The sequence below is a fragment of the Oncorhynchus kisutch genome, linkage group LG17 (assembly GCF_002021735.2).
Source record: "Oncorhynchus kisutch isolate 150728-3 linkage group LG17, Okis_V2, whole genome shotgun sequence".
NCBI classification, from domain to species: Eukaryota; Metazoa; Chordata; class Actinopteri; order Salmoniformes; family Salmonidae; genus Oncorhynchus; species Oncorhynchus kisutch.
In genome coordinates, this window is record NC_034190.2 from 84809750 (window position 1) to 84833231 (window position 23482).

Sequence of the window (23482 nt, forward strand, 5' to 3'; positions counted from 1 at the left end):
CTAATGACCCTGTTACAACTGAAACCTACTAATGACCCTGTTACAACTGAAACCTACTAATGACCCTGTTACAACTGAAACCTACTAATGACCCTGTTACAACTGAAACCTACTAATGACCCTGTTACAGATGAAACCTACTAATGACCCTGTTACAGATTAAACCTACTAATGACCCTGTTACAACTGAAACCTACTAATGACCCTGTTACAACTGAAACCTACTAATGACCCTGTTACAACTGAAACCTACTAATGACCCTGTTACAATGAAACCTACTAATGACCCTGTTACAACTGAAACCTACTAATGACCCTGTTACAACTGAAACCTACTAATGACCCTGTTACACACTGAAACCTACTAATGACCCTGTTACAACTGAAACCTACTAATGACCCTGTTACAACTGAAACCTACTAATGACCCTGTTACAGATGAAACCTACTAATGACCCTGTTACAACTGAAACCTACTAATGACCCTGTTACAACTGAAACCTACTAATGACCCTGTTACAACTGAAACCTACTAATGACCCTGTTACAACTGAAACCTACTAATGACCCTGTTACAACTGAAACCTACTAATGACCCTGTTACAACTGAAACCTACTAATGACCCTGTTACAGATTAAACCTACTAATGACCCTGTTACAACTGAAACCTACTAATGACCCTGTTACAACTGAAACCTACTAATGACCCTGTTACAACTGAAACCTACTAATGACCCTGTTACAACTGAAACCTACTAATGACCCTGTTACAACTGAAACCTACTAATGACCCTGTTACAACTGAAACCTACTAATGACCCTGTTACAACTGAAACCTACTAATGACCCTGTTACAACTGAAACCTACTAATGACCCTGTTACAGATGAAACCTACTAATGACCCTGTTACAACTGAAACCTACTAATGACCCTGTTACAACTGAAACCTACTAATGACCCTGTTACAACTGAAAACTAATGACCCTGTTACAACTGAAACCTACTAATGACCCTGTTACAACTGAAACCTACTAATGACCCTGTTACAGATGAAACCTACTAATGACCCTGTTACAACTGAAACCTACTAATGACCCTGTTACAACTGAAACCTACTAATGACCCTGTTACAACTGAAACCTACTAATGACCCTGTTACAACTGAAACCTACTAATGACCCTGTTACAACTGAAACCTACTAATGACCCTGTTACAACTGAAACCTACTAATGACCCTGTTACAACTGAAACCTACTAATGACCCTGTTACAACTGAAACCTACTAATGACCCTGTTACAACTGAAACCTACTAATGACCCTGTTACAACTGAAACCTACTAATGACCCTGTTACAACTGAAACCTACTAATGACCCTGTTACAACTGAAACCTACTAATGACCCTGTTACAACTGAAACCTACTAATGACCCTGTTACAACTGAAACCTACTAATGACCCTGTTACAACTGAAACCTACTAATGACCCTGTTACAACTGAAACCTACTAATGACCCTGTTACAATGAAACCTACTAATGACCCTGTTACAACTGAAACCTACTAATGACCCTGTTACAACTGAAACCTACTAATGACCCTGTTACAACTGAAACCTACTAATGACCCTGTTACAACTGAAACCTACTAATGACCCTGTTACAACTGAAACCTACTAATGACCCTGTTACAACTGAAACCTACTAATGACCCTGTTACAACTGAAACCTACTAATGACCCTGTTACAACTGAAACCTACTAATGACCCTGTTACAACTGAAACCTACTAATGACCCTGTTACAACTGAAACCTACTAATGACCCTGTTACAACTGAAACCTACTAATGACCCTGTTACAACTGAAACCTACTAATGACCCTGTTACAACTGAAACCTACTAATGACCCTGTTACAACTGAAACCTACTAATGACCCTGTTACAACTGAAACCTACTAATGACCCTGTTACAACTGAAACCTACTAATGACCCTGTTACAACTGAAACCTACTAATGACCCTGTTACAACTGAAACCTACTAATGACCCTGTTACAACTGAAACCTACTAATGACCCTGTTACAGATGAAACCTACTAATGACCCTGTTACAACTGAAACCTACTAATGACCCTGTTACAACTGAAACCTACTAATGACCCTGTTACAACTGAAACCTACTAATGACCCTGTTACAACTGAAACCTACTAATGACCCTGTTACAATGAAACCTACTAATGACCCTGTTACAACTGAAACCTACTAATGACCCTGTTACAACTGAAACCTACTAATGACCCTGTTACAACTGAAACCTACTAATGACCCTGTTACAACTGAAACCTACTAATGACCCTGTTACAACTGAAACCTACTAATGACCCTGTTACAACTGAAACCTACTAATGACCCTGTTACAACTGAAACCTACTAATGACCCTGTTACAACTGAAACCTACTAATGACCCTGTTACAACTGAAACCTACTAATGACCCTGTTACAACTGAAACCTACTAATGACCCTGTTACAACTGAAACCTACTAATGACCCTGTTACAACTGAAACCTACTAATGACCCTGTTACAATGAAACCTACTAATGACCCTGTTACAACTGAAACCTACTAATGACCCTGTTACAACTGAAACCTACTAATGACCCTGTTACAACTGAAACCTACTAATGACCCTGTTACAACTGAAACCTACTAATGACCCTGTTACAACTGAAACCTACTAATGACCCTGTTACAATGAAACCTACTAATGACCCTGTTACAATGAAACCTACTAATGACCCTGTTACAACTGAAACCTACTAATGACCCTGTTACAACTGAAACCTACTAATGACCCTGTTACAACTGAAACCTACTAATGACCCTGTTACAATTAAACCTACTAATGACCCTGTTACAACTACCTACTAATGACCCTGTTACAACTGAAACCTACTAATGACCCTGTTACAACTGAAACCTACTAATGACCCTGTTACAACTGAAACCTACTAATGACCCTGTTACAACTGAAACCTACTAATGACCCTGTTACAACTGAAACCTACTAATGACCCTGTTACAACTGAAACCTACTAATGACCCTGTTACAACTGAAACCTACTAATGACCCTGTTACAACTGAAACCTACTAATGACCCTGTTACAACTGAAACCTACTAATGACCCTGTTACAACTGAAACCTACTAATGACCCTGTTACAACTGAAACCTACTAATGACCCTGTTACAACTGAAACCTACTAATGACCCTGTTACAACTGAAACCTACTAATGACCCTGTTACAATTGAAACCTACTAATGACCCTGTTACAACTGAAACCTACTAATGACCCTGTTACAATGAAACCTACTAATGACCCTGTTACAACTGAAACCTACTAATGACCCTGTTACAACTGAAACCTACTAATGACCCTGTTACAACTGAAACCTACTAATGACCCTGTTACAACTGAAACCTACTAATGACCCTGTTACAACTGAAACCTACTAATGACCCTGTTACAACTGAAACCTACTAATGACCCTGTTACAACTGAAACCTACTAATGACCCTGTTACAACTGAAACCTACTAATGACCCTGTTACAATGAAACCTACTAATGACCCTGTTACAACTGAAACCTACTAATGACCCTGTTACAACTGAAACCTACTAATGACCCTGTTACAACTGAAACCTACTAATGACCCTGTTACAACTGAAACCTACTAATGACCCTGTTACAACTGAAACCTACTAATGACCCTGTTACAACTGAAACCTACTAATGACCCTGTTACAACTGAAACCTACTAATGACCCTGTTACAACTGAAACCTACTAATGACCCTGTTACAACTGAAACCTACTAATGACCCTGTTACAGATGAAACCTACTAATGACCCTGTTACAACTGAAACCTACTAATGACCCTGTTACAACTGAAACCTACTAATGACCCTGTTACAACTGAAACCTACTAATGACCCTGTTACAACTGAAACCTACTAATGACCCTGTTACAACTGAAACCTACTAATGACCCTGTTACAACTGAAACCTACTAATGACCCTGTTACAACTGAAACCTACTAATGACCCTGTTACAACTGAAACCTACTAATGACCCTGTTACAACTGAAACCTACTAATGACCCTGTTACAACTGAAACCTACTAATGACCCTGTTACAACTGAAACCTACTAATGACCCTGTTACAACTGAAACCTACTAATGACCCTGTTACAACTGAAACCTACTAATGACCCTGTTACAACTGAAACCTACTAATGACCCTGTTACAACTGAAACCTACTAATGACCCTGTTACAACTGAAACCTACTAATGACCCTGTTACAACTGAAACCTACTAATGACCCTGTTACAATGAAACCTACTAATGACCCTGTTACAACTGAAACCTACTAATGACCCTGTTACAACTGAAACCTACTAATGACCCTGTTACAACTGAAACCTACTAATGACCCTGTTACAACTGAAACCTACTAATGACCCTGTTACAACTGAAACCTACTAATGACCCTGTTACAGATGAAACCTACTAATGACCCTGTTACAACTGAAACCTACTAATGACCCTGTTACAACTGAAACCTACTAATGACCCTGTTACAACTGAAACCTACTAATGACCCTGTTACAACTGAAACCTACTAATGACCCTGTTACAGATGAAACCTACTAATGACCCTGTTACAACTGAAACCTACTAATGACCCTGTTACAACTGAAACCTACTAATGACCCTGTTACAACTGAAACCTACTAATGACCCTGTTACAACTGAAACCTACTAATGACCCTGTTACAGATGAAACCTACTAATGACCCTGTTACAACTGAAACCTACTAATGACCCTGTTACAACTGAAACCTACTAATGACCCTGTTACAACTGAAACCTACTAATGACCCTGTTACAACTGAAACCTACTAATGACCCTGTTACAACTGAAACCTACTAATGACCCTGTTACAACTGAAACCTACTAATGACCCTGTTACAACTGAAACCTACTAATGACCCTGTTACAACTGAAACCTACTAATGACCCTGTTACAACTGAAACCTACTAATGACCCTGTTACAACTGAAACCTACTAATGACCCTGTTACAACTGAAACCTACTAATGACCCTGTTACAGATGAAACCTACTAATGACCCTGTTACAACTGAAACCTACTAATGACCCTGTTACAACTGAAACCTACTAATGACCCTGTTACAATGAAACCTACTAATGACCCTGTTACAACTGAAACCTACTAATGACCCTGTTACAACTGAAACCTACTAATGACCCTGTTACAACTGAAACCTACTAATGACCCTGTTACAACTGAAACCTACTAATGACCCTGTTACAACTGAAACCTACTAATGACCCTGTTACAACTGAAACCTACTAATGACCCTGTTACAACTGAAACCTACTAATGACCCTGTTACAACTGAAACCTACTAATGACCCTGTTACAATGAAACCTACTAATGACCCTGTTACAACTGAAACCTACTAATGACCCTGTTACAACTGAAACCTACTAATGACCCTGTTACAACTGAAACCTACTAATGACCCTGTTACAACTGAAACCTACTAATGACCCTGTTACAACTGAAACCTACTAATGACCCTGTTACAACTGAAACCTACTAATGACCCTGTTACAACTGAAACCTACTAATGACCCTGTTACAACTGAAACCTACTAATGACCCTGTTACAACTGAAACCTACTAATGACCCTGTTACAGATGAAACCTACTAATGACCCTGTTACAACTGAAACCTACTAATGACCCTGTTACAACTGAAACCTACTAATGACCCTGTTACAATGAAACCTACTAATGACCCTGTTACAACTGAAACCTACTAATGACCCTGTTACAACTGAAACCTACTAATGACCCTGTTACAACTGAAACCTACTAATGACCCTGTTACAACTGAAACCTACTAATGACCCTGTTACAGATGAAACCTACTAATGACCCTGTTACAACTGAAACCTACTAATGACCCTGTTACAACTGAAACCTACTAATGACCCTGTTACAACTGAAACCTACTAATGACCCTGTTACAACTGAAACCTACTAATGACCCTGTTACAGATTGAAACCTACTAATGACCCTGTTACAACTGAAACCTACTAATGACCCTGTTACAACTGAAACCTACTAATGACCCTGTTACAACTGAAACCTACTAATGACCCTGTTACAACTGAAACCTACTAATGACCCTGTTACAATGAAACCTACTAATGACCCTGTTACAGATGAAACCTACTAATGACCCTGTTACAACTGAAACCTACTAATGACCCTGTTACAACTGACACCTACTAATGACCCTGTTACAGATGAAACCTACTAATGACCCTGTTACAACTGAAACCTACTAATGACCCTGTTACAGATAAACCTACTAATGACCCTGTTACAATGAAACCTACTAATGACCCTGTTACAACTGAAACCTATTAATGACCCTGTTACAACTGAAACCTACTAATGACCCTGTTACAGATTAAACCTACTAATGACCCTGTTACAGATGAAACCTACTAATGACCCTGTTACAACTGAAACCTACTAATGACCCTGTTACAACTGAAACCTACTAATGACCCTGTTACAACTGAAACCTACTAATGACCCTGTTACAGATGAAACCTACTAATGACCCTGTTAGATTAAACCTACTAATGACCCTGTTACAACTGAAACCTACTAATGACCCTGTTACAACTGAAACCTACTAATGACCCTGTTACAACTGAAACCTACTAATGACCCTGTTACAACTGAAACCTACTAATGACCCTGTTACAATGAAACCTACTAATGACCCTGTTACAACTGAAACCTACTAATGACCCTGTTACAACTGAAACCTACTAATGACCCTGTTACAACTGAAACCTACTAATGACCCTGTTACAACTGAAACCTACTAATGACCCTGTTACAACTGAAACCTACTAATGACCCTGTTACAACTGAAACCTACTAATGACCCTGTTACAGATTAAACCTACTAATGACCCTGTTACAACTGAAACCTACTAATGACCCTGTTACAACTGAAACCTACTAATGACCCTGTTACAACTGAAACCTACTAATGACCCTGTTACAACTGAAACCTACTAATGACCCTGTTACAACTGAAACCTACTAATGACCCTGTTACAACTGAAACCTACTAATGACCCTGTTACAACTGAAACCTACTAATGACCCTGTTACAACTGAAACCTACTAATGACCCTGTTACAACTGAAACCTACTAATGACCCTGTTACAACTGAAACCTACTAATGACCCTGTTACAACTGAAACCTACTAATGACCCTGTTACAGATGAAACCTACTAATGACCCTGTTACAACTGAAACCTACTAATGACCCTGTTACAACTGAAACCTACTAATGACCCTGTTACAGATGAAACCTACTAATGACCCTGTTACAACTGAAACCTACTAATGACCCTGTTACAACTGAAACCTACTAATGACCCTGTTACAACTGAAACCTACTAATGACCCTGTTACAACTGAAACCTACTAATGACCCTGTTACAACTGAAACCTACTAATGACCCTGTTACAACTGAAACCTACTAATGACCCTGTTACAGATTAAACCTACTAATGACCCTGTTACAACTGAAACCTACTAATGACCCTGTTACAACTGAAACCTACTAATGACCCTGTTACAGATGAAACCTACTAATGACCCTGTTACAACTGAAACCTACTAATGACCCTGTTACAACTGAAACCTACTAATGACCCTGTTACAACTGAAACCTACTAATGACCCTGTTACAACTGAAACCTACTAATGACCCTGTTACAGATGAAACCTACTAATGACCCTGTTACAACTGAAACCTACTAATGACCCTGTTACAACTGAAACCTACTAATGACCCTGTTACAACTGAAACCTACTAATGACCCTGTTACAACTGAAACCTACTAATGACCCTGTTACAGATTAAACCTACTAATGACCCTGTTACAACTGAAACCTACTAATGACCCTGTTACAACTGAAACCTACTAATGACCCTGTTACAACTGAAACCTACTAATGACCCTGTTACAACTGAAACCTACTAATGACCCTGTTACAGATGAAACCTACTAATGACCCTGTTACAGATGAAACCTACTAATGACCCTGTTACAACTGAAACCTACTAATGACCCTGTTACAACTGAAACCTACTAATGACCCTGTTACAGATGAAACCTACTAATGACCCTGTTACAACTGAAACCTACTAATGACCCTGTTACAGATTAAACCTACTAATGACCCTGTTACAGATTAAACCTACTAATGACCCTGTTACAACTGAAACCTACTAATGACCCTGTTACAACTGAAACCTACTAATGACCCTGTTACAGATGAAACCTACTAATGACCCTGTTACAGATTAAACCTACTAATGACCCTGTTACAACTGAAACCTACTAATGACCCTGTTACAACTGAAACCTACTAATGACCCTGTTACAACTGAAACCTACTAATGACCCTGTTACAACTGAAACCTACTAATGACCCTGTTACAGATGAAACCTACTAATGACCCTGTTATAGATTAAACCTACTAATGACCCTGTTACAACTGAAACCTACTAATGACCCTGTTACAACTGAAACCTACTAATGACCCTGTTACAACTGAAACCTACTAATGACCCTGTTACAACTGAAACCTACTAATGACCCTGTTACAGATGAAACCTACTAATGACCCTGTTACAACTGAAACCTACTAATGACCCTGTTACAACTGAAACCTACTAATGACCCTGTTACAACTGAAACCTACTAATGACCCTGTTACAACTGAAACCTACTAATGACCCTGTTACAACTGAAACCTACTAATGACCCTGTTACAACTGAAACCTACTAATGACCCTGTTACAGATTAAACCTACTAATGACCCTGTTACAACTGAAACCTACTAATGACCCTGTTACAACTGAAACCTACTAATGACCCTGTTACAGATGAAACCTACTAATGACCCTGTTACAACTGAAACCTACTAATGACCCTGTTACAACTGAAACCTACTAATGACCCTGTTACACCTGAAACCTACTAATGACCCTGTTACAACTGAAACCTACTAATGACCCTGTTACAACTGAAACCTACTAATGACCCTGTTACACCTGAAACCTACTAATGACCCTGTTACAACTGAAACCTACTAATGACCCTGTTACAACTGAAACCTACTAATGACCCTGTTACACTGAAACCTACTAATGACCCTGTTACAACTGAAACCTACTAATGACCCTGTTACAACTGAAACCTACTAATGACCCTGTTACAGATGAAACCTACTAATGACCCTGTTAGATTAAACCTACTAATGACCCTGTTACAACTGAAACCTACTAATGACCCTGTTACAGATGAAACCTACTAATGACCCTGTTACAGATGAAACCTACTAATGACCCTGTTACAACTGAAACCTACTAATGACCCTGTTACAACTGAAACCTACTAATGACCCTGTTACAACTGAAACCTACTAATGACCCTGTTACAACTGAAACCTACTAATGACCCTGTTACAACTGAAACCTACTAATGACCCTGTTACAACTGAAACCTACTAATGACCCTGTTACAGATGAAACCTACTAATGACCCTGTTACAACTGAAACCTACTAATGACCCTGTTACAACTGAAACCTACTAATGACCCTGTTACAACTGAAACCTACTAATGACCCTGTTACAACTGAAACCTACTAATGACCCTGTTACAACTGAAACCTACTAATGACCCTGTTACAACTGAAACCTACTAATGACCCTGTTACAGATGAAACCTACTAATGACCCTGTTACAACTGAAACCTACTAATGACCCTGTTACAACTGAAACCTACTAATGACCCTGTTACAGATGAAACCTACTAATGACCCTGTTACAACTGAAACCTACTAATGACCCTGTTACAACTGAAACCTACTAATGACCCTGTTACACCTGCAAAACCTACTAATGACCCCCCGTTACAACTGAAGACCTTACTAATGACCCCCGTTCACTGAAACCTACTAATGACCCTGTGTACAACTGAAACCTACTAATGACCCCTGTATACACCTGAAACCTACTAATGGACCCTGTTACATCTTAAAGCCTACAAATTGCCGCTGTTGAAAGATGAAAGCCTACTAAATGACCCTGTTACACCTGAACGTACTAATGACCACTGTTACACCTGAAACCTACTAATGACGCCTGTTAGCACCTGAAACCCTACTATACCCCGTTACATCTGAAACCTACTAATGACGCCTGCTGGTTACAACTGAAACCCAATGACCCTGTTACAACTGAAAACTACTAATGACCCTGTTGAAGATGAAACCTACTAATGACCCTGTTACAACTGAAACTACTAATGACCCCTGTTACACCTGAAACCTACTAATGACCCTGTTACACCTGAAACCTACTAATGACCCTGTTACATCTGCAAACCTACTAATGACCCTGTTACAACTGAAACCTAATGACCCTGTTAACACTGAAACATAATGACCCTGTTACAACTGAAACCTACTAATGACCCTGTTGAAAATGAAACCTACTATGACCCTGTTACAACTGAAACCTACTAATGACCCTGTTACATCTGAAACCTACTAATGACCCTGTTACAACTGAAACCTAATGTCCCTGTTACCAACTGAAACCTACTAATTGACCCTGTTGAAGATGAAACCTACTAATGACCCTGTTGAAGATGTAACCTACTAATGACCCTGTTACAACTGAAACCTACTAATGACCCTGTTACAACTGAAACCTACTAATGACAATGTTACAGATGAAACCTACTAATGACCCTGTTACAACTGAAACCTACTAATGACCCTGTTACAGATGAAACCTATTAATGACCCTGTCGATACTAATGACCCTGTTACAGATTAAACCTACTAATGACCCTGTTACAACTGAAACCTACTAATGACCCCGGTTACAACTGAAACCTACTAATGATCTCTGTTACAACTGAAACCTACTAATGACCCGGTTACAGATGAAACCTACTAATGACCCTGTTACAGATGAAACCTACTAATGACCCTGTTATAGATTAAACCTACTAATGACCCTGTTAAAGTTGAAACCTACTAATGACCCTGTTACAGCTGAAACCTACTAATGACCCTGTTACAGATTAAACCTACTAATGACCGTGTTACAGGTTAACCTACTAATGACCCTGTTACAGATTAAACCTACTAATGACCCTGTTACAGATTAAACCTACTAATGACCCTGTTACAACTGAAACCTATTAATGACCCTGTTACAACTGAAACCTACTAATGACCATGTTACAGATTAAACCTACTAATGACCCTGTTACAGATTAAACCTACTAATGACCCTGTTGCAACTGAAACCTACTAATGACCCTGTTACAACTGAAACCTACTAATGACCCTGTTACAGATGAAACCTACTAATGACCCTGTTATAGATTAAACCTACTAATGACCCTGTTACAACTGAAACATACGAATGACCCTGTTACATCTGAAACCTACTAATGACCCTGTTCCAGCTGAAACCTACTAATGACCCTGTTACAACTGAAACCTACTAATGACCCTGTTCCAGCTGAAACCTACTAATGACCCTGTTACAACTGAAACCTACTAATGACCCTGTTACAACTGACACCTACTAATGACCCTGTTACAACTGACACCTACTAATGACCCTGTTACAACTGAAACCTACGAATGACCCTGTTACAGATGAAACCTACTAATGACCCTGTTACAACTGAAACCTACTAATGACCCTGTTACAACTGACACCTACTAATGACCCTGGTTACGGATGAAACCTACTAATGACCCTGTTACAACTGAAACCTATTCATGCCCCTGTTACAACTGAAACCTACTAATGACCCTGTTACAACTGAAACCTACTAATGACCCTGTTACAACTGAAACCTACTAATGACCCTGTTACAACTGAAACCTACTAATGACCCGGTTACATCTGAAACCTACTAATGACCCTGTTATAGATTAAACCTACTAATGACCCTGTTACAACTGAAACCTACTAATGACCCTGTTACAACTGAAACCTACTAATGACCCTGTTACAACTGAAACCTACTAATGACCCTGTTACAACTGAAACCTACTAATGACCCTGTTACAGATGAAACCTACTAATGACCCTGTTATAGATTAAACCTACGAATGACCCTGTTACAACTGAAACCTACTAATGACCCTGTTACAGATGAAACCTACAAATGACCCTGTTATAGATTAAACCTACTAATGACCCTGTTCCAACTGAAACATACTAATGACCCTGTTACATCTGAAAACCTACTAATGACCCTGTTCCAGCTGAAACCTACTAATGACCCTGTTACAACTGAATCCTACTAATGACCCGGTTACAGATGAAACCTACTAATGACCCGGTTACAACTGAAAACTACTAATGACCCTGTTACAACTGAAACCTACTAATGACCCTGTTACAACTGAAACCTACTAATGACCCTGTTACAACTGAATCCTACTAGTGACCCGGTTACAGATTAAACCTACTAATGACCCGGTTACAACTGAAAACTACTAATGACCCTGTTACAACTGAAACCTACTAATGACCCGGTTACAACTGAAACCTACTAATGATCCTGTTACAACTGAAACCTACTAATGACCCGGTTACAGATGAAACCTACTAATGACCCTGTTACAGATGAAACCTACTAATGACCCTGTTATAGATTAAACCTACTAATGACCCTGTTAAAGCTGAAACCTACTAATGACCCTGTTACAGCTGAAACCTACTAATGACCCTGTTACAGATTAAACCTACTAATGACCCTGTTACAGGTTAACCTACTAATGACCCTGTTACAGATTAAACCTACTAATGACCCTGTTATAGATTAAACCTACTAATGACCCTGTTACAACTGAAACATACGAATGACCCTGTTACATCTGAAACCTACTAATGACCCTGTTCCAGCTGAAACCTACTAATGACCCTGTTACAACTGAAACCTACTAATGACCCTGTTACAACTGACACCTACTAATGACCCTGTTGAAGATGTAACCTACTAATGACCCTGTTACAGATGAAACCTACTAATGACCCTGTTACAAACTGAAACCTACTAATGACCCTGTTACAACTGACACCTACTAATGACCCTGTTACGGATGAAACCTACTAATGACCCTGTTACAACTGAAACCTATTAATGCCCCTGTTACAACTGAAACCTACTAATGACCCTGTTACAACTGAAACCTACTAATGACCCTGTTACAACTGAAACCTACTAATGACCCTGTTACAAACTGAAACCTACTAATGACCCGGTTACATCTGAAACCTACTAATGACCCTGTTATAGATTAAACCTACTAATGACCCTGTTACAACTGAAACCTACTAATGACCCTGTTACAACTGAAACCTACTAATGACCCTGTTACACCTGAAACCTACTAATGACCCTGTTACAACTGAAACCTACTAATGACCCTGTTACAACTGAAACCCACTAATGACCCTGTTACACCTGAAACCTACTAATGACCCTGTTACAAACTGAAACCTACTAATGACCCTGTTACAACTGAAACCTACTAATGACCCTGTTACAGATTAAACCTACTAATGACCCTGTTATAGATTAAACCCTACGAATGACCCTGTTACAACTGAAACCTACTAATGACCCTGTTACAGATGAAACCTACTAATGACCCTGTTATAGATTAAACCTACTAATGACCCTGTTACAACTGAAACCTACTAATGACCCTGTTACAGATGAAACCTACTAATGACCCTGTTATAGATTAAACCTACTAATGACCCTGTTACAACTGAAACATACGAATGACCCTGTTACATCTGAAACCTACTAATGACCCTGTTCCAGCTGAAACCTACTAATGACCCTGTTACAACTGAAACCTACTAATGACCCTGTTCCAGCTGAAACCTACTAATGACCCTGTTACAACTGAAACCTACTAATGACCCTGTTACAACTGACACCTACTAATGACCCTGTTACAACTGACACCTACTAATGACCCTGTTACAACTGACACCTACTAATGACCCTGTTACAACTGAAACCTACGAATGACCCTGTTACAGATGAAACCTACTAATGACCCTGTTACAACTGAAACCTACTAATGACCCTGTTACAACTGACACCTACTAATGACCCTGTTACGGATGAAACCTACTAATGACCCTGTTACAACTGAAACCTATTCATGCCCCTGTTACAACTGAAACCTACTAATGACCCTGTTACAACTGAAACCTACTAATGACCCTGTTACAACTGAAACCTACTAATGACCCTGTTACAACTGAAACCTACTAATGACCCGGTTACATCTGAAACCTACTAATGACCCTGTTATAGATTAAACCTACTAATGACCCTGTTACAACTGAAAACCTACTAATGACCCTGTTACAACTGAAACCTACTAATGACCCTGTTACAACTGAAACCTACTAATGACCCTGTTACAACTGAAACCTACTAATGACCCTGTTACAGATGAAACCTACTAATGACCCTGTTATAGATTAAACCTACGAATGACCCTGTTACAACTGAAACCTACTAATGACCCTGTTACAGATGAAACCTACTAATGACCCTGTTATAGATTAAACCTACTAATGACCCTGTTCCAACTGAAACATACTAATGACCCTGTTACATCTGAAACCTACTAATGACCCTGTTCCAGCTGAAACCTACTAATGACCCTGTTACAACTGAATCCTACTAATGACCCGGTTACAGATGAAACCTACTAATGACCCGGTTACAACTGAAAACTACTAATGACCCTGTTACAACTGAAACCTACTAATGACCCTGTTACAACTGAAACCTACTAATGACCCTGTTACAACTGAATCCTACTAGTGACCCGGTTACAGATTAAACCTACTAATGACCCGGTTACAACTGAAAACTACTAATGACCCTGTTACAACTGAAACCTACTAATGACCCGGTTACAACTGAAACCTACTAATGATCCTGTTACAACTGAAACCTACTAATGACCCGGTTACAGATGAAACCTACTAATGACCCTGTTACAGATGAAACCTACTAATGACCCTGTTATAGATTAAACCTACTAATGACCCTGTTAAAGCTGAAACCTACTAATGACCCTGTTACAGCTGAAACCTACTAATGACCCTGTTACAGATTAAACCTACTAATGACCCTGTTACAGGTTAACCTACTAATGACCCTGTTACAGATTAAACCTACTAATGACCCTGTTATAGATTAAACCTACTAATGACCCTGTTACAACTGAAACATACGAATGACCCTGTTACATCTGAAACCTACTAATGACCCTGTTCCAGCTGAAACCTACTAATGACCCTGTTACAACTGAAACCTACTAATGACCCTGTTACAACTGACACCTACTAATGACCCTGTTACAACTGAAACCTACGAATGACCCTGTTACAGATGAAACCTACTAATGACCCTGTTACAACTGAAACCTACTAATGACCCTGTTACAACTGACACCTACTAATGACCCTGTTACGGATGAAACCTACTAATGACCCTGTTACAACTGAAACCTATTAATGCCCCTGTTACAACTGAAACCTACTAATGACCCTGTTACAACTGAAACCTACTAATGACCCTGTTACAACTGAAACCTACTAATGACCCTGTACAACTGAAACCTACTAATGACCCGGTTACATCTGAAACCTACTGATGACCCTGTTATAGATTAAACCTACTAATGACCCTGTTACAACTGAAACCTACTAATGACCCTGTTACAACTGAAACCTACTAATGACCCTGTTACACCTGAAACCTACTAATGACCCTGTTACAACTGAAACCTACTAATGACCCTGTTACAACTGAAACCCACTAATGACCCTGTTACACCTGAAACCTACTAATGACCCTGTTACAACTGAAACCTACTAATGACCCTGTTACAACTGAAACCTACTAATGACCCTGTTACAGATTAAACCTACTAATGACCCTGTTATGGATTAAACCTACGAATGACCCTGTTACAACTGAAACCTACTAATGACCCTGTTACAGATGAAACCTACTAATGACCCTGTTATAGATTAAACCTACTAATGACCCTGTTACAACTGAAACCTACTAATGACCCTGTTACATCTGAAACCTACTAATGACCCTGTTCCAGCTGAAACCTACTAATGACCCTGTTACAACTGAAACCTACTAATGACCCTGTTACAACTGACACCTACTAATGCCCCTGTTACAACTGAAACCTACGAATGACCCTGTTACAGATGAAACCTACTAATGACCCTGTTACACCTGAAACCTACTAATGACCCTGTTACACCTTAAACCTACTAATGACCCTGTTACATCTGAGACCTACTAATGACCCTGTTGAAGATGAAACCTACTAATGACCCTGTTACACCTGAAACCTACTAATGACCCTGTTACAACTGAAACCTACTAATGACCCTGTTACACCTGAAACCTACTAATGACCCTGTTACATCTGAAACCTACTAATGACCCTGTTACAACTGAAACCTAATGAACCTGTTACAACTGAAAACTACTAATGACCCTGTTGAAGATGAAACCTACTAATGACCCTGTTACAGGTGAAACCTACTAATGACCCTGTTACATCTGAAACCTACTAATGACCCTGTTACAACTGAAACCTACTAATGACCCTGTTGAAGATGAAACCTACTAATGACCCTGTTACAACTGAAACCTACTAATGACCCTGTTACATCTGAAAGCTACTAATGACCCTGTTACAACTGAAACCTAATGTCCCTGTTACAACTGAAACCTACTAATGACCCTGTTGAAAATGAAACCTACTAATGACCCTGTTGAAGATGAAGCCTACTAATGACCCTGTTCCAGCTGAAAGGTTTAGACAAGTGTTACTTCTCTCTAACCAGGGATGGGCAGTCCGCGGAGGACAGAGTGTCGTCTCCCTTTTCCACCATCACCATAAACACACCTGATTTAAACTAATTGCATGTTTAACTGACTCCAAGTATCGATTTGTCAAAATATTGTTTTCTTGTTTAGTTTTTTTGCTAGGTAGTGTTAGCTGGGTAGTGTTAGCTAGGTAGCGTTAGCTAGGTAGTGTTAGCTAGGTAGTGTTAGCTAGGTAGCGTTAGCTAGGTAGCGTTAGCTAGGTAGTGTTAGCTAGGTAGTGTTAGCTAGTGCTAACGAGCTGAACCTGCGCCAAAAAGACAATACTTTTCACCCTATAACTTGTTCTCCATCTTTTTATATGCAATACATATAGAGTCGGCACCGCGATAATATCATATCGGCACCTCAGTATCGTGATAATATCGTATCGGCACCTCAGCATCGCGATAATACCGTATCGGCACCTCAGCATCGCGATAATACCGTATCGGCACCTCAGCATTGTGATAATATCGTATCGGCACCTCAGCATCGTGATAATATCGTATCGGCACCTCAGCATCGTGATAATATCGTATCGGCACCTCAGCATCGTGATAATATCGTGTCGGCACCTCAGCATCGTGATAATATCGTATCGGCACCTCAGCATTGTGATAATATCGTATCGGCACCTCAGCATCGTGATAATATCGTATCGGCACCTCAGCATCGCGATAATACCGTATCGGCACCTCAGCATCGCGATAATACCGTATCGGCACCTCAGCATTGTGATAATATCGTATCGGCACCTCAGCATCGTGATAATATCGTATCGGCACCTCAGCATCGTGATAATATCGTATCGGCACCTCAGCATCGTGATAATATCGTGTCGGCACCTCAGCATCGTGATAATATCGTATCGGCACCTCAGCATCGCGATAATACCGTATCGGCACCTCAGCATCGTGATAATATCGTATCGGCACCTCAGCATCGTGATAATATCGAATCATGAGATCCCTGGGGATTCTCAGCCCTGTTTACACATCCCTAGAAGCCTAGAAGCCTCAGGAGGCAGTTCCAGATTAAGTCATTATAGTCTTAATTCCATTCCAATTCCATTCAATCCAATGTACGTGATTTCTAGATCATGTAACTGAGATGAATCCACCGTCACGATTCATGAACTAAACTGAGTGGAATCAGACTGTTGAAATAAGGACAACGCTGATATTGTTGTTAGGGGCAACGCTAGCAAAATGAAGAAAGTACTTAGTTGCCACAGTAACAGAGGCATTGGGTGTTTAGCTGGCATGTGGTGGTTTTAAATAGATCTAGCATGCAGCTCAGCACACACACACACACAAACACACACATACTTTTGCTCACAGTTAATTGAACGATCTGTTTGCATTCACCATGCAATAACTCACAGCAGGCACTTTACACACATGGCTGCACTTTCTCCCTGTCTGTCTGTCACACACACACACACACACACACACACACACATACACACACACACACACACTAGTATTTCTTTGGGCCCAGAGGTTTTGGTAGAGACCTAGTCCACTCAGGGAGGTAATTTATCATAGTGCTATTAATACCAGTAGCTACCATCTTACTTTATACACATACACACACACTCACAGACACACACACACGGACACACACACATAAGAGACATGGCACTATATCACTGCTATCCTACTGTATGTAAGTAATGCAGCTATGGTAAGGTACGGTAGACATCATGGTACGGTAGACATCATGGTACGGCGGACATCAACGTACAATGGACATCATGGTACGATAGGCATCATGGTAAGGTAGGCATCATGGTACGATAGGCATCATGGTACGGTAGACATCATGGTACGATAGGCATCATGGTACGGTAGACATCATGGTACGATAGGCATCATGGTACGGTAGACATCATGGTACGATAGGCATCATGGTACGGTAGACATCATGGTACGATAGGCATCATGGTAAGGTAGGCATCATCGTACGATAGACATCATGGTACGATAGGCATCATGGTAAGGTAGGCATCATCGTACGATAGACATCATGGTACGATAGGCATCATGGTAAGGTAGGCATCATCGTATGGTAGGGATCATGGTACGATAGGCATCATGGTACGATAGGCATAATGGTGAGGTAGGGGTCATGGTACGGTAGGCATCATGGTACGGAGGACATCATGGTACGATAGACATCATGGTACGATAGGCATCATGGTAAGGTAGGCATCATGGTACGATAGGCATCATGGTACGATAGGCATCATGGTACGGTAGACATCATGGTACGATAGGCATCATGGGAAGGTAGGCATCATGGTACGATAGGCATCATGGTACGGGAGACATCATGGTACGATAGGCATCATGGTACGGTAGGCATCATCGTACGATAGACATCATGGTACGATAGGCATCATGGTAAGGTAGGCATCATCGTACGGTAGGGATCATGGTACGATAGGCATCATGGTACGATATGCATCATGGTACGGTAGGCGTCATGGTACGGTAGGCATCATGGTATGGTAGCCAGCATGGTACGATAGGCATCATGGTAAGGTAGGCATCATGGTACGATAGACATCATGGTATGGAAGACATCATGGTACGGTAGCCAGCATGGTACGATAGGCATCATGGTACGATAGGCATCATGGTACGATTGGCACCATGGTACGGTAGGCATCATGGTACGGTAGGGGTCATGGTACAGTAGGCGTCATGGTACGGTAGGCATCATGGTACGGTAGGCATCATGGTACGGTAGGCATCATGGTACGATTGGCACCATGGTACGGTAGGCATCATGGTACGGTAGGGGTCATGGTACAGTAGGCGTCATGGTACGGTAGGCATCATGGTACGGTAGGCATCATGGTACGGTAGGCATCATGGTATGGGAGACATCATGGTATGGTAGGGATCACTACATTTCAACGGCCTTCGTTTAAGATTCAGCATTGCTATGTCAGTATCTATAAAATGTGGTTCGGTTGATAAGCATCGCTATTTTAATCTCCGTAAATACGTAAGACGCAAGAGGAAGTTATCACACAGCTACTACAAACTGAAATGTAACAAGTCTTGTAGCAGACGGTGAAATTTGACCATTTCTCTACACAGCGATTCGCTCCATTTTATGTATTACCCTGACAACAACACTATTTATCCTCCCTGGCACTATCTCATTTTCATGTTGATACCAAGAATAAAGACACCACATGCAGAGAGAAGCTAACAGCGGAGACAAGCTAACAGCAGAGGCAAGCTAACGCAGAGGCAAGCTAGCGCAGAGATAAGCTAACGCACAGACTAGCTAACAGCAGAGGCAAGATAACGCAGAGACTAGCTAACAGCAGAGGCAAGATAACGCAGAGACTAGCAAACGCAGAGACTAGCAAACGCAGAGACTAGCAAACGCAGAGACTAGCAAACGCAGAGACTAGCAAACGCAGAGACAAGCTAACAGCAGAGGCAAGATAACGCAGAGACAAGCTAATGCAGAGACAAGCTGATGAAGAGACACGCTAACAGCAGAGGCAAGCTAATGCAGAGACTAGCTAACGCAGAGACACCACCAACCAGCTCTGATTTTCACCTGCAGATTCAATTAGGGATCCACAGATTTGTCTCTGTCTCGGTGACAAAGATAGCCTTACTGTTGTGTTCTTGTTTCGCTGGAATATGTTTATATTATTCTAATATATAATTATAATGTAATATATTTTTATAATAATGGGGAGAGAAAAAAAACGGGGAAAAAAGAATTGTGAAACAAGAACATTTTACAGACCTTTCATTGTTGGGAGGTCCGCCTGACCTATACAGCAATACAGAGACATTCACAAAGAGAGAGAAGGAGAGAGAGGGAGGGAGGGAGGGAGAGGGACAGACAGACAGACAGACAGACAGAGACAGAGAAATAGGGAGAGGGAGGGAGAGGAGAGAGAGACAGACAGACAGACAGACAGACAGACAGACAGACAGACAGACAGACAGACAGACAGACAGACAGACAGACAGACAGACAGACAGACAGAGACAGAGAAATAGGGAGAGGGAGGGAGAGGGAGAGAGAGACAGAGACAGAGAGATAGGGAGAGAAGACAGACAGAGACAGAGAGATAGGGAGAGGGACAGACAGACAGAGACAGAGAGATAGGGAGAGAGGCAGAGATAGAGAGAGATACAGAGATACAGAGATACAGAGACAGACAGACAGACAGACAGACAGACAGACAGACAGACAGACAGACAGACAGACAGACAGACAGACAGACAGACAGACAGACAGACAGACAGACAGACAGACAGACCAGACAGACAGACAGAGAAATAGGGAGAGGGAGGGAGAGGGAGAGAGAGACAGAGACAGAGAGATAGGGAGAGAAGACAGACAGAGACAGAGAGATAGGGAGAGGGACAGACAGACAGAGACAGAGAGATAGGGAGAGAGGCAGAGATAGAGAGAGATAGAGAGATACAGAGACAGACAGACAGACAGACAGACAGACAGACAGACAGACAGACAGACAGACAGACAGACAGACAGACAGACAGACAGACAGACAGACAGACAGACAGACAGACAGACAGACAGACAGACAGACAGAGAGAGACAGAGAGAGAGAGAGAGAGAGAGATAGGGAGAGATAGAGAGAGAGAGATAGGGAGACAGAGACAGACAGACAGACAGACAGACAGACAGACAGACAGACAGACAGACAGACAGACAGACAGACAGACAGACAGACAGACAGACAAGAGACAGAGAGAGACAGAGAGAGACAGAGAGAGACAGAGAGAGACAGAGAGAGAGAGACAGACAGACAGACAGAGACAGAGAGACAGTTAGTAACACTTAACAATGTGTCTCTTAGATACATAAGTACATCTCCATAGGAGTGAGGATGATGAGGATGATGAGGATGATGAGGATGATGAGGATGATGAGGATGATGGAAAGACTGTGTCTGTTTTCACTCTATTGAAGCAACTGAATCATCAATATGTCTGTAATGTCTGTAATGTACTGTAATGTCTGTAATTGTCTGTAATGTCTGTAATGTCTGTAATGTCTGTAATGTCTGTAATGTACTGTAATGTCTGTAATTGTCTGTAATGTCTGTAATGTCTGGTAATGTCTGTAATGTCTGTAATGTACTGTAATGTAATGTCTGTAATGTCTGTAATGTCTGTAATGTACTGTAATGTACTGTAATGTCTGTAATGTCTGTAATGTCTGTAATGTCTGTAATGTACTGTAATGTACTGTAATGTCTGTAATGTACTGTAATGTCTGTAATGTCTGTAATGTCTGTAATGTACTGTAATGTCTGTAATGTACTGTAATGTCTGTAATTGTCTGTAATGTCTGTAATGTCTGTAATGTCTGTAATGTCTGTAATGTACTGTATGTCTGTAATGTCTGTAATGTACTGTAATGTCTGTAATGTACTGTAATGTACTGTAATGTCTGTAATGTACTGTAATGTCTGTAATGTCTGTAATGTCTGTAATGTCTGTAATGTACTGTAAATGTCTGTAATGTCTGTAATGTACTGTAATGTCTGTAATGTCTGTAATGTCTGTAATGTACTATAATGTAGTGTAATGTCTGTAATGTCTGTAATGTACTGTAATGTCTGTAATGTCTGTAATGTCTGTAATGTCTGTAATGTACTGTAATGTAGATGTACCTGCTGTAATAGTGGAACAACAAGGTTACGTCACCTAGTCCTATTTAGTGCAACCACAAAATGTATGGCCACCGTACAGGAACGGATAGAGGGTGGGGACAGACAGCAGCCATTCATCATTCATTCATCTCAGGTGAGGTCTCTCACACACACACACCACACAATATCTGGGCCCCCAGCAGAAAGGGCGGGGGTCCAATTATCAATGTGATGTTCTTAGTTAGTGTGTGTGTGTGTTGGTGTGTTGGTTGTGTGTGTGTGTGTTTGTGTATGCGTGTGCGTGTGTGTGTGTGTCCTTTTACAACAACGTGATTATTCAACGTTCTAAGTTTCGAGGCTCGTAAAGCTGTCTCACGGCTCACACACCTGGCTATCAAAAAATATATATAAATATATTTGAATCAAACTTTACTTTTAGCTTTTAGCCACTACAGAATGAGGACAAGCTCCCATTGGAGACAGCCCAGTCCAGTACAACCCAACCCAGGAGGATTCGGTATCGGGCCTGTGTGCTGCAGTGTACTACTAGCTAGCCCCGCTACATCAACCATTGGTCAGCTCACAACAAAAGACAGGGTTCAAGGAATGGAGACATTTGTGAGAGAGAGA

General features: G+C 40.7%; 1 protein-coding gene across 4 annotated transcripts in view; it reads right to left on the reverse strand.

Moving 5' to 3' along the window:
• LOC116354449 (putative uncharacterized protein DDB_G0290521) overlaps window positions 1-23482 on the reverse strand; it is a 179180-nt gene that overhangs the window by 110235 nt on the left and 45463 nt on the right. For 2 of the 4 annotated variants that reach the window (XM_031794849.1, XM_031794847.1), the window contains exon 3: window positions 20968-20994. The exons of the other annotated variants lie outside the window; for them this stretch is intronic. In XM_031794849.1, coding sequence (XP_031650709.1) covers window positions 20968-20994 — 27 coding nt within the window. The remainder of the gene's footprint in view (window positions 1-20967; window positions 20995-23482) is intronic. 4 annotated transcript variants of the gene reach the window in all.